At 34.1% G+C, this 14,707-nt stretch overlaps 2 protein-coding genes across 3 annotated transcripts in view; one reads left to right on the top strand and one right to left on the bottom strand.

Annotated features, from left to right (window-relative positions):
• LOC150080442 (transmembrane protein 138) overlaps positions 1 to 14,237 on the bottom strand; it is a 30,315-nt gene extending 16,078 nt beyond the window's left edge. For both annotated transcript variants that reach the window (XM_090382171.1, XM_090382170.1), the window contains exons 1-3: positions 13,951 to 14,237; positions 8,891 to 9,072; positions 3,277 to 3,448 (exon numbers count right to left, since the gene is read on the bottom strand). In XM_090382171.1, coding sequence (XP_090238297.1) covers positions 3,277 to 3,448; positions 8,891 to 9,015 — 297 coding nt within the window. In that variant the 5' untranslated portion in view covers positions 9,016 to 9,072; positions 13,951 to 14,237. The remainder of the gene's footprint in view (positions 1 to 3,276; positions 3,449 to 8,890; positions 9,073 to 13,950) is intronic.
• A 185-nt stretch (positions 14,238 to 14,422) lies between these two features.
• The window catches only part of Dera (deoxyribose-phosphate aldolase), a 41,914-nt gene continuing 41,629 nt past the window's right edge, over positions 14,423 to 14,707 (top strand). The window contains exon 1 of the mRNA XM_090381144.1: positions 14,423 to 14,522. Within this exon, the coding sequence (XP_090237270.1) occupies positions 14,492 to 14,522 (31 nt within the window). The 5' untranslated portion in view covers positions 14,423 to 14,491. The remainder of the gene's footprint in view (positions 14,523 to 14,707) is intronic.

Here is a 14,707-nt window from a genome sequence, read left to right as displayed (position 1 = left end):
ACTCGCTCCAAATGTGTGACTAGTTCTACCTTGAATATATTTAAGCTATCAACTCCTACGACAGATGGAAGTTTATTCCAGCAATCAACCACATGCTGGCTAAAGGCAAACTTCTGCACACCTATCATGCAAACTTTCACACACCTATCATACAACTGTCTTTCCTCAATTTGAATTTATGCTCTCTCAGGCAATTATTCTGAGCAAGAGGAAGAATCCCATCTGGACTGAGCATGCTCAAACCATTCAAGGCTTTATACACCTCAATCAGATCACCTCGCAGGTGCCTAGTCTCCAGACACTGTAATCTGCAAAAGTTAAGCCTTTTTTCATAAGAGCAACCCTTTATTCCATTCACTAATCTTGTTGCCCTTCTCTGCACTCACTCCAGCAGCTCTACATCCTTCCTAAAATGAGGCCTCCAGACCTGTACACAGTACTCAAGGTGTGGCCTGACCACTGCCTTATACTAGGGGATAATCACCTCCTTATCCCTGCTAGAAAAATTCCTGTATATCATTGACAAGGCACCATGAGCTAATCTTGCAGACAGTCTGCAAGATATATCTGCCGGCACAATTACCCCCAGGTCCTTTTCATTCTCTACCACTGTCAGTGTAGTACCACACAGTTGATATGTTACTCTGGGGTTACTGCTCCCCATATGCAGTACTTTACATTTGTCAATGTTAAACTTCAGTTGCCACCTCTCAGCCCATCTGCTCAACTTTTCTAGATCCTGTTGCGGCAGCGTACTGTCATTAACAACCTTGCCAACCTTCATATCGTCTGCAAACTTGGACATTAATTCTGATATACCATCATCAACATCATTAATAAATACAGAAAACAACAATGGACCCAACACTGAACTCTGAGGGACTCCACTAATAACATTAGTCCATGAAGAGCAGCGTCCATTAATTACCACTCTGTCTTCTCCCACTCAACCATCCCTTTATCCATAGCAGCAATTTGCCTCCAATGCCACAGTGCTCCAATTTGTGCAGCAGTCTTCCACATGCAACAGTATCAAAAGCCATTTTAAGATCCAAATATATGATATCAAAGTTATTAACTGCATCCAGTTCCTTTGTGACCACATCATAGTATCCAATCAAATTGGTCAGACAAGACTTCCCCTTAACAAAACCATGCTGTGTCCGAGCTATAACTGAAGCCTTGTCTAGCTGATCCTGCAGTGCTTATTTAACCAGTGCCTCCATTAATTTTCCTGGAACAGAAGTTAAACTAACAGGTCTGTAATTACTTGTGTTGCCCTTTAATCCTCCTTTGTGAATTGGGGTCACATTTGCACTTCTCCAGTCCATGGATACTTCCCTTGAGTCCAAGGAAGCTTACCTAATTATGGCTAAGGGTTTGCTGCCTCCTTTAATATAACTGGATAGATCCCATCCACCCCAGGTTCCTTTCTTATGTTCATCTTCAACAATTTCTCCTCCACTTTGCTCTCAGTTATTACAAAATCATCTAGATCACTGCCAGAGTTTAATTCACCTCTGGCATTCCCCTCCCTGAATAACCTCATGTGTGAATGTAGATGCAAAATACTCATTTAGTTTGTTAGCTACCTGAGCAGGATGAACCAACAGTTGAACCATTGATATCAAGGGGACCAATCTGATTCAACCCCCTCCTTCTACAGTTTTCATAAGTAAAAAACTCTTTGCTGTTTTTCTTTACATCCTTTGCCAAAGATTTCTTTGGAAAAAGATGCAAAGTCTCATAATCTGCCTTTGCCTGCCTAACCTCCTTTGTGGCTTGGTTACAGACCAGCTTATATCTATCATAGGCTTCCGTGTCACCCATTAATTTAAATGTATCCCATGCATTTTTCTTCTCTGCCACGTGTCTCATTAGTTCATCTGACATCCATTTAGGCCTAAACCTTGAACAATATTTCTTAGTTGGTATGAAAAGCCTAGTAGCTTCCAAGATTTAATTTTTTGAATGCTTCCCATTTTGAATTTGCTGTTGGTAATATCATCAGTTGGTCCCACCATATAGAATTTTAATACTGTCTCACACCTCCGCAGTTGCCTTTAAGAAAGAAAAAATCCTTCCTTTTACCCCTGATGGTAGTTACCTCTTTGAGTAAATCCCACTTCAGCACATTATGATCACTGTGAACCACCTAGTGGTTCCTTTATCTGCAGATTCTTAATGCATGAAGAATCACTACCGATAATCAGATCAAGAGTATTACTCCCTCTAATTGCCTCTCGAACATGCTGCTGTAGAAAACAATCATCCAATAAACCCACAAAAGCCTTGCTAGTGTGCAAGTGACCGACCCACAAATTCCAGTCAATATCTGGGAAATTAAAATCCCCCATTATAAGATTTTCTGATTTACTGGCCCACTATTTCCCTGTACAGTTGTTTATTATACTCATCAGAGTCATTAGGCCTATAACACACTCCTACTCTCAATTTTGATTTCCCAGTGCTTATGTCACACCAAACTGACTGGACACTGCACTGTCCAGCCATATCAACTGGCTTCACTTCCTTCGATTTTATGCGTTTCTTAACTAATAGCATAACCCCTCCTCCCTCCCTATCCTGTCTATCCTTCCTGTACACATTGTACTCCCCAAATTCCAGTTCTGCATTCCTTATATCCGTGTGACACCATGTCTCTGATATCCCAACAATATCTGCCTTTAATGTTTTGACCAACACCTCAAATTCATCAAATTTATTTACCAACAGTAATAAAGCAGTAATGACACTGTAAACTCCTCTGGTCATTGCAGCTGTACAGCATATAAAAGGAAATTAATTAATTTATTTATTTCTGTGCATCACATTCTTTTAACCAAAAATGGTCATAAAAAATAATGCCCTGAAAATTTTGTGATACCACATTCAAACCTTCACCATGTTGTTCCAATTGAAGCATGATTACCATGAAAAAAAAAATAATAATAATAGAAAAAACCGTGACTTCAGATAGTTTTATTTTAGAATTTGGAGCAAGAATATTGTTGTGTATTTATAACTTCAAACTAAAATAAGAGATGGCAGAATTCAAATCCTGGAGTTCTTATTGTATATGATATGTTCAAAAATAACAATCTAAAAATTTTTTTCTAAATAAATTTTTCACAGAAAAATTGGAGAGCACAAGTTATGCTTTTTTTGTGAATTTTTACCCATACATAAATGACACAATAGACAACTGTACATAAATATATTTATTTGAAATAAATCTTAAAAATTAATTTAAATATAAGACTTTCAACAACTTACCAAGCTCCACACATGATATATTATTGACAGAGAAAGGTACAAAAGTGCTGTGAGCAAAGTAAAACGAAATCGGGATAAAAGGATTCCTATTAATCCTGCTTGAAATACATATGTATTGAAGAACATGAGGAATATAATGATAATAGTAAAAATGATACATATATCTTGAACTCTGAAAATATAAATATTTATTTTTAATTTTTTTTAATTATTAAAGAGTACTTAAAAAATTTAAAGTTTTTAAAAGTTTCAAATATATTTAACACATTTGCAGCTGCTTGACACATATACATCTCGAACAGTACCCAAGTGATGTGTCAACTGATTCATATATGCATCCTTCTTATATGGTCGATAAATGACTACTGAAAAAGCATGTGAATTTATTAACTTCTCGACATCAGCACACTGACTGAAGTCTGTACTATTTGCACCAATGCCTGATTTGTGTTTATTGTAAACTGTACAGTCTACGGAAAATTGAAATGCTACAGCTTTATATGCTCTTTGCTTGTGTCAAGCTTAATTTACATACATGGAATAATAAACTTTTCATAAAATTTTGAGGCCTGTTCTAATTTACATCTCAGCCCAAAAGTAAATGTTGACTTTTAGCTATGAATTCCACACTTTTACTTTTCAACCATTATTTATTTTTAGGCAAATATTAAGGGGGTTGCTCCTCAACATTCCAAAAATTATGCCACACAGAATACACTCTCTTAAATATAGGCAGCAGCAAATGTGTTAATTGACAATAAAAAAGCATGATTTATTTCTTTATTGAAATAATTTAATGAACACCAGTTTACTGATTATACTGTGAAAAATATACTTTACTCCAACTATTAAAATAAAAAATATTAAGTAAATGATGAGCTAAGTAGTAGTTACATTAAATCTCATTGCAACAAATACATATTTAATGAAAATTTCACTATATTGAAATTATTTCCAGGTCCCTGATGACTTCCCTTATTAATAATGCCTTATAAATGTCATTTGAGAGAATGGTTCTGAAAAAAAAATTCCATACGAGTTATTTTTGAAATTCAAGTGTGCCTAAAACATATTGGTTTACACATATGAAAATTATAAATTACCCCATATTTAAATGCAGCTATGGGAGGATTCCATTAAAGAAATAAAATGGAAGTTTTAAAAGATGCAGCAAAAGAAGTTCTTTTGCAACATCTAAGATTTCCAGATTTTTGAATGATTATGTTCAAATTTAATTTTTTAGTGTATCAACACTTTTTCATCCCCCCCCCCCAATATGACAAATTGGTATACATAATACTTTACTAGTTACATTTTCCCAACAGAAAAGAAAAGAAAATTATCAAGATTGAAGAAAACAGTTCATTCATTTGTCATATAAAAATAACCTTACAATTATTAATGTAATTTAACTTAGCAAAACATGAATCTACACATTTTTGTCTACACTAAACTTGAATTGTATTAGTGTGAAAAAAAATAGTTAAATATTAAAAACAAAAACTGAGATATTCAAGTGTGTGCAGAGTAATGATCGATTGTTTATGCTACAGTATTTCTGAAAGTGTGCATTATTAAAATTTTATATATGATATGATATAGTATTTCTTATATATACAATATGCTTTCAAAATGATCTTTGAACAAATATTTTACTTTTGTAGTATGGCTATTTTGGCTATTTGTTTATTATTGATTTTAAAGTCATCATTTAAGTAAAATAAAGAGGAAATTGCTACTTCTATATATTAAATCAGTGGTTTTCAACCTTTTTTTAATAACAGCACCCCTAAGTAATTTATTTTGTTTTGCGGCACCCCTACTCCATTTTCTGCCTGTTAGATCCAATTTTCTCTATGTGTGTATGTATATATATATATATATATATATAATAGTAAATATATATATATATGTTATACGATATTTATTACAATAATATAATTATAAAAATTACATTTCATAATACAAATTATATATATATATATAGAGTATATAATAATTTTATTCTTTATATAGAGGTACTAAGTAAACCAATTACAGATCACCACAAAATTAAAAAGATACTGTACACCTTTTTATAATGAAATAAACATATAAATTTTTTAAAAAGTTTAAGTAACTTAAACCCAAATTACATGGCACCCCTGGAATGTTGTTGCGGCACCCGGGTTGAAAACCACTGTATTAAATGTACAGGTTTGAGAACAAGTGGGAAAATGCCATCAGGAAGCTTCCTTGGATCAAGATTGTTCAGAATTATTCTAATAGTCTTCTGTCAAAAAAACCATTGAGGCAGGGGACACCGAGTAGAATGCCTTATGAAGACACTGTCAAAATTATCAGCAGTAACAGTTGTATGTATATTTAGCTGTAACTTTTTAAATATTTTGATAAATACAAAATAAGCAAACCTATGTGATTAGGACATTTAAAATTAATCCTTTACAACAATTTATAACATTAATTAAGTAAAAACTCAAAATTATAACAAAAAGTGACCTGATTTTCACAAATTCACAAGACTAGTGACCAAGACAGATAGCTTCACTCTCAGAATTCCTAGCAGTGAGGAATTCACACATAATTAGTTATTGGTGAATTATGTGAAATTACAATGAGTCTCTGCATACAACTTCAATGGGCAAGTAAGCCTGAGTGCCTAATTATGGGAGATTTCAACTTGCCACTCTTTAATTGGATATTGTGGACTAGTAATTCAACCTATAGCTGAAATTATCTAAATGAACTTGATGACGGTTATCTTTATCCACGGACATTCCATCAATACAGGTAGCCTAGATAGTTCAGGATGCCAAAAACCTCAGCATACATCTGCTTTCATGGAGTGCCAATTTCATGGTCCTGCTTCAACATGTCAGGGGGAGTACAAGAAGCATGAATATTCTTGACGTAGTCATCACCAGTTAATACTGAAAATATGATAGCACAAGAACTGCCAGCAGAAAGTGACCATGGCATCTTAAAATGGACAATGACAAATGAAATTTCAATAGTCAGGTGTAAAGGTTTTAAATTCAAAATGGGATAAACTATACAAGCAGGAATGTACAGTAAGAAATAATTCATCACTAAAACCACAGGTGCATTCATTCTATTTAGGAGATACCACATAAGTAGGATTCTAAGATAAGTTAAAATGGATACAGCAAGCGTGATAGAACAGAAAGGGAAGCATGGAACAAATACCAAGTTATGGGGCTTATATGGATCATAATGGATTATATGAGTTATAACTTGATTTGTAAAAAAGAGGAGGTTAGACAGGTTAAGCTTGAATTAAAGAAATCACAAAGATGTGACAAGGAGTTTTATTCATAAAACAAATTAAATACAAAGACATTAAACACAAAGAGGAAATGAGTAAAACACAGAGGGCATTTAAAAAGTATAAATGATAAAATCATAAATAATCCAGCCAATGTGGCCAGTGAACTGGTTAGATACTTATCTATTTCTGCAGCAGAGAGCCCCTTTTGGGTTGGGAGATATTGTACTAGTACACCTGAACACTAAGATGAGTGATACAAACTTAGTGGTTTACCCTAATGGATAAACCACTAAGTTTTTATCTGGGTAAGACCCCCAGATACTAATAGCATTTACCTGGTCATACTGAAAGAGGCTGCCAAGGATGGTACCAATTCGTTAAAGTTAATTGTGAGGTCATAGTTAGATTCAGGGGTTAATCCCCCTTATATTAGAGAAGTGCTGGAATCCCACCAATCTAGGGAGGGGAGATAAAGAGCTGAGCAACTATAGACCAGTTAAGTTAACTTACATGATGGAAAAGATCTTGGGGCTATGGTCAGAGCTGCACTGCATGACCATCATGCAGTGCAGCTGCATTTGATATAATATCAAATAAAATTTGCATGATTTACTGCATTTGATTTTAATCACAGGGGATCTTTTCATTCCCACTGAAAATTGAGGCTGAGTACTCAACCATAAGGCTTTAGCTTATGTTCACCTTAGAGATGAATACTATTATCCAGAGTTCCGCTTGGGTTGCTGATCTCTATTTAAATTGTACAACATCGCCTCAAAAGGCGAATCCATTATGCATTTAAAAATCTGAGGCAATGCCAAGACAGCTGTTTTGAATCTTTCTGGAGTTCCATCAGGTGGCAGGTGATCTCTATTAGAAAGTGTATGCCAAACTGTGAATAATGTATTTTGTTCTAAGTGAACAGCCAAGCAATGTATGGAAATAAAAGTTCCATTTAAACACATAATAACTGTTATGTGTTTAAATGGATATTTTAATTCAGTATAATATCCTAAATAGATTACAAGATGCCTTTGTAAAAGTAAAATCTTGAGTGACCAACCTCAAACTATTATAATATGGTCACACAAAAATTGGATGCAAGAAACAATTCTAGCCTTATATACTTGAGCTTTACCAAAGTAATTGATGCAGTCCCACATGGAAATTGCTTTACAAGCAGGAGCATACTGCATTACAGTGAAGGTCCTAAAATGGATTGAGGAATGAATGAAGAACAGGAGGAGGAGGAGGAAGAGGAGGGAGGTTGTCATTAAAGATAATTCATCACAGTACACTACAGTTATAAGCACAGATACCCTCAAGGTTTAGCATTAGCAGAGGCATATGATACATGAAAGCAAGTTTATACAGCATCAGCCAAAAAAACTTCCCATTTCACCCATCCATTCACTCCAAATATTTGTTTAGTTCTGCCTTGAATTTATTTAAGCTGTCAACTTCCACAATGACAGATGGAAGTTTATTCCAGAAATTAACCACCCGCTGGCTAGAGGCAAATTTCTGCACATCTATTCTACAACTGTCTTTCTTCAATTTGAATTTATGTCTGTGCAGGTGATTAATCTGGGCAAGAAGAATTCCATCAGCATTGAGCTTGCTCAAACCATTTAAGGCCTTATACACCTCAATCAGATAACCTTGCAGGTGCCTAGTCTCCAGACACTGCAATTTGCAGAACTCAAGCCTTTCTTCATAAGAGCAACCCTTTGTTCCATTCACCAATCTCATTGCCCTTCTCTGTACTCATTCTAGCAGCTCTACATCTACATCCTTCTTAAAATGAGGCCTCCAGATCTGTATACAGTACTCAAGGTGTGGCCTGACCATTGCCTTATACAAGGGGATAATCACCTCCTTATTCCTGCTAGAAAAATTCCTGTATATCATTGACAAGACACCATGACCATGAGCTACTCTTGCAGACTGCCAGCACTGCTCAGAAAACTTCAAATCTGACTGCACAATTACCCCAGGTCTTTTTCATTCTCCAATACCACACAGTTGATATGTTATTCTAAGGTTACTGCTACCCATATGCAGCATTTTGCATTTGTCAATGTTAAACTTCAGTTGCCACCTCTCAACCCATCTGCTCAATTTTATAGATCCTGTTGCAGTAGCATACTGCTACTGTACAACTGTCCTGCCTCCTTTTATTTGAATGAGCATATGTGCAGAGTACTGTCACAACTAAGTAAATAAGTTGACTGATTTAATGAATAATTTCTTGAACATTACTTATATTTCATACATTTTGATAAACTATAAAATAACCAAGTGATAAATGAATAATATACTTACATAAACAGAACTAATTGTGTCACTATGGGAACACGAAAAAAATCACTAAATGTGTTAATGAGAAGATCTATTGAAAGTAAAACGTACTGAAGACATAAAATTGGAAAGAAATTGCCAGAATTCATATTTAAATCCCTCTCTGCTTTAATTTGACTTCATATAGCTTCACATCTATCATCTTCCTACAAAAAAAAAAAAAAAAAAAAAAATTTAACTTTGAAATATTAAAACAATTTCAGTATTGCTGCAACCAGATTTTTAAAAAAACAAATTGAGAAAAAAAAAAAAAAAACAGCAAGAGCATGCTACCATTAGGATATAAACTGGGACTTATGGATAAGGTACTTATAGATAGTTCTTGGACCATCTTAATTTTTTTTTTTTTCCATTTCTAAAATCAACAGATACCCTCTGTCTTCTCAACCTTCAAAGCACACACAGCGCTAAGCAGAACAGGTTCTAATACCTTTCATGTCTGAGGTATTTATTTAAAAAAAAAACCTTTTGGCACTATTAAGCTACAATCACTTTCTGCTTTCATAATGCAGGATACACAATTAGCAGAAATAACAATACGAAATTTTCAGAGATCTTCAAGTACCGTGTTAATAGACTAGTAAAGGATAGCGAAAGCTTAAAAAGCTGTACTCACCTTGAATTAATCTGCAATGGCTTACTTAGGCAGCGTGGTTAATATTTAGGTTGAATTGTTAAATTGAAAAAATTTAACAATTCAACCTATCACTCACAGAAATAACAATAAAAGAACTGATTCAAGCATAAAGGATATTCTTGATTTTAAGGATACATCATGTATCCTTAAAATCAAGAAATGCTTATAAATAAACTGTGGAATATTTTAAAACCTGTTGTTATTTAGCATATGAACTTGAAATTAATCAACACAATCATTATTAGTTATTGATTTCATACATAGTTGTGACTTTTGGCATACCCTGTATACAGATAAATATTTAATATGTTTGCTACCATCCTACCATAGCAATCCAGTAATAATAACGTTCCCAGGTAGAAACTCCTACATTACATTCAAAAGTTTATCATATGGTTAGATGCATGTGGTGGGTTTTGTGTAGGCCTACTTCTTAAGTAAGGACCTATCAACATGAAATTGGACACAAAAGTCTCTATAAACATTCTAAATAAATCTTGAAATTTTGAAATGGATTGGAGCAACCATTTCAAAGATACCAGGTATTGCACTACTTCAAATAAATAATGCTTCTCTAGTAGAGGAGACTACTGTTATTTATTGTCAGTGGGCACCGCCACCCAGATGCATTTTGGAGGGTGTTGGCTCACTCATCAGTGGGCAGGCAGGTACCCTGATGTTATTGTTATTTGGTTTTTTTTAGGAGCATTAGCAACTAAGGCCATATTGCTCCAGGGATATGTGGTGATCATTCCCTGACCTTTCCGCATCCTCCGTATTTGGTGGTCACGGGCTCGAACCCCGGTCTAATCAAGAAGCGTGTGCTATGCACTGCTGCTCCTGCCCACCTGGCTACAGAGGCGCCTGGTACCCTGATAATGCAAACATGCCATCATGGTTGCGAAGTTGAATGAAACAACATACAGAATTACCCTGCACAGCACTGATAATTGGTACCGAAACTGTTCCATGTTATGTGAAACTGTGCTCATTGAGGTATAATTATAATGGGTTTTAATTGAATGCATACCAGAGAAACAATCTATAAACAAATTATAATAAATCTATAAATAATTTGCACTTGATAGCCAACTAAAAGGATTTGGAATAAATAATTTGCACTTGATAGCCAACTAAAAGGATTTGGAATAAAAAATATTGCAAAAATTTTATTAATGAAAAGGTAACATCATGAGAGATGAGAAAAAAACTTTGTTTATTTAGGTATTTCAATAACGAAGTCTGGTGAAGTAATCTCTTCTTTTTCTTGGTATACAAGTCTTTGTAGCATCGGATCTCATCTTGTAAAATTTGCTACATTAAACATTTGCATCTCCATTCATAGTTGCCTCGCAGGCCATGTCAACCCCCCCCTTGCAAAACTTTCTCCAATTCTTCTGTTTAAAATTCTTTTGGTGGCACTTCAGTGTTATCCACTTGAGAATTGTTTTCCTCTTCTTCATTTGCCATTTGCTCATCAATTCGAAGGAAAGTTGCATCATCTAAGTCATTTGCAGGTGAGTCAATGCAGTCACATACATTGGCAGTATCCAAAGTTTCGAATCCCAAATCTTTTCTGATCTTCACAATGTCTTTGGCATTTGTCTGAACTTGCAATTCAAAACCAGTGAAATCATTTGCCAAACTGGGATAAACATGCTGCCAAACAGAACGCATGTTGTTGGCAGTGATTTCTAGCCAAGATGCAGATATATTTTCGATCAGATTCCTGATGTTATAATTTTCCCAAAATGTTGGTAAAGATGATGATTCCACTCCTGTTGAAGCTTCAATCACTTCAGAAAAAGTTCACCGCAAATAATATGCCTTGAATGTGGTAATTACACCTTGATCCATGGGTTGTAAGAGAGATGTTGTATTAGGTAGAAGAAAGCATATTTTTACATTTTCATTAAGATCAAAAATTTTAGGTGGATGGCCTTGTGGGTGCATTGTCTAAAAGCAACAAAATTTTGAACTCCATCCCTTCATCTTTGCAGTAACGTTCAACCAATGAACAAAAATAATTTGTGAACCATTCTGCAAACAATTTTCTTGTAATCCATGCTTTCTTATTGGATCGCCAAATTACAGGCAATGTGCTTTTTACATAACCCTTTAGAGCTCTTGGGTTTTCTGCTCTGAACAAGAGTAGAGGCTTCAGTTTAAAATCCCCAGATGAGTTTCCACCAACTGTTAAACGATCTTTTGATGCTTTATATCCAAGGTTGGGCCTTTTCGTTTAAGCTAAAAAAGTTCTTGAGGGAATTTTCCAGAACAGTCCAGTTTCGTCAACATTGAAAATTTGTTCGTCCTTGTAGCCACCTTCTTCATCTTTCAATTCTCTGGGAAATCTTGCAGCAGTGCATTTGTTTGCACTTGCACCTGAGAAATGAACATTGTGAAGCCTAACACTGTTTTTAAAGCGGAAAAACCAACCACGACTGGCTGTAATATTTCTTTAGTCTTCTCTTCTCTTCATTTTCTTCTTTTTTCTTCAGTGTGTTATAAAGGCTCATGGCTTTCACTTGAATGATGTTTTGACTCAAAGGAATTCTGTTTTGATTACAATCTTCTATCCATATTAATAAAAGATGTTCCATATTAACGAATAGCAAACTTCTTTGTTTAGTTATCACTTTCATCATGTAAGATGCTGTAAAAATTCCCTGTTCTTCATACTGATCCTTCTTTTGAATAATTGTTTGCACTGATGCTTCATTCATTTCATCTTCCTGCATGAATTTAGCATTCAATGCACCATCTTCATGGCACTTGATAATATCGTTTTTTTTTCTAACATAAGCCATTTACGTTTAGTAGCTCCACCACTTTCAGTACTTTTCCTTTTTTGACTCATTTCATATTTAAAGAGGTAAAAAATAAATTGCGAAATGAAAAGCTGTCACGTCGTCTCATCAGGATGGAATTAAGAATGCTGAACATTGTTGCATGTTGCTACTGTCTGCCTGAAGATACTGGCACATGTGCATGTGAGACAATAGAGTTGGCATTGCAACATATATGTACGTGTACCTAGGTTACAACAATGCAGCATACATGTAGATTACATGTACAGTAAATTTTAAACCTAGGCTACGACAACATAGCATATATCTAGAGTACGTGTCTAGGCTACTGAATGAGTTTTAATATGTACAGTAAATTAATTGAAAACCATGTTATAGTGAAACTTGTGCTGTTTGAAGCCATGCTAAGCGAGGTATTGCTGTATATTGTTTCATTTGAATATATGTACAATAAATAAACTAAATAAATACATAATAATAGTAGTATAATTGTACTAAATATAGTACAATAAATAAATAGATAAACAATGACACTGGTAATAACTAAACTGTTCACATAGTTTTAAATAAATTCAAGGAAGAATTTAAACCTACGAGCAAATCAAACATTTAAAAAAAAAAAAAAACCAACTCTGGAATAAATTATGATTTTGTATGTTGAATAAATTTTATCACATTTTAGATGGCAGCAACAGTTAAAGTTATTATATTATGATTTAACTGAATGCGTATAAGTTTAGTTATAATACTTCAAGCTATGGAAAGTATACAATTATGATAAAAGTAGTGAAAACAAGTTGCTATGTATAGTATAGCAAACCAAATTGCATTCAATTCTCATCAATTCTTATAAGATACGTACAGAATAATTAAACTATAAAAGGAAATCTCATACCTTTATGTGGGAACAGAATTCTCTCAACACTCACCTTAAAAGGATTATGTGATTATATAATTATACGAATAAATGTCTCATTTTTAATATTAAATAAAATCAATTACGAAAATTACATTAAAATTATATAAATAAATGCTTATTAAAAGATTGTCTTGCATTCAATTCTCATCCCCAACATAATGCATCAAGAAAAGCCAGAAGTCGACAGCCATCAACACTCCCAAAAACCAAACCAATACCGCATGTTAACATGAGAACTGAAAAACAATTGTCGAATTTATCCTTTTGGGGGTATGGTGGCTGTCGACTTCTCCTGGCTTTTCTTGATGCATTACGTTGGGGATGAACATTGAATGCAAGACAATCTTTTAATAAGTATTTATTTATATAATTTTAATGCAATTTTCGTAATTGATTTTATTTAATATTAAATATGGGACATTTATTCGTATAATTATATAATTAATTCGTATAATTATATAATCACAATCCTTTTAACGTGAGTGTTGAGAGAATTCTGTTCCTACATAAAGGTATGAGGTTTCCTTTTATAGTTTATAATAATAAAATTAGTGGGGAATATTGAGCTTTATCGCTCTTAATTAGTACAGAATAATGTATTTGCATTTCGTGCACGATAGTTATTAATGAATTTCTGTAACAGCACAAGAAACATTACTTCTATTGGCAGTGTAAACCAGGTACGACTTGGTATGATCTGTCCAAATCTCAAAATTTTTATTTACAGAGCTGCAATTTTCCATTTTGCTTGATCGTCGGAAAATCAAAACTGGCGGCATCGAGCATCCGTTTTTCGTACCAGTCTAAAACGATATATAATAATCATTAATTTCGTTCTCGCTATTTATTACTTCATAAATACGCATACGTAACTACTAAACTTGTCGATGCTATAAAGAACTCAGTCCAACATCACAACACAAACTAGTGATACAGCTTACTACTTTGTACATCACAGATTAGTACAGTACTTGTGTTGTACGTCATAAACGCGCAGTCACCCAACGCCGCCTACATCTAGATGGTTTTAACCGTATTGGTCTAGTTATATCATCTGGTTTTTGATAGTCTCCTTTCTATCTTTTTTTTTTTTTTTGTGAATACTTGAGGAACGAAAAAAAAATAATAAAAACCAAGAAAGGAAAGCTAATAAAAAAATATCAATCTGTTTTGTGTCTGCAGAGTAGGAAATCGCTTTCATGGCTTTTAGAAACCTTGGTTGTGCTTATGGTACGTATAATAAATATCGAAATCCTCAAAAATGTTTCATTGAGGTATTAGAGCCAATGCTAGGAGTTTACGAGGTGTAACTCCTCTGTTACTAATGTACACCTAATTCTTTCGCTGCATTTGAGTGGACGGGGAGGTCCTATAAATTTTATTATGAACATTATTCATATATCAGAAGCAGAATA

Source organism: Mastigoproctus giganteus, chromosome 9 (genome assembly GCF_048544385.1).
Source record: "Mastigoproctus giganteus isolate SK-2022 chromosome 9, ASM4854438v1, whole genome shotgun sequence".
Classification (NCBI taxonomy): domain Eukaryota; kingdom Metazoa; phylum Arthropoda; class Arachnida; order Uropygi; family Thelyphonidae; genus Mastigoproctus; species Mastigoproctus giganteus.
The sequence above is the reverse complement of the archived record's forward strand: the minus strand, read 5'-3'. Positions and strand labels throughout refer to the sequence as shown.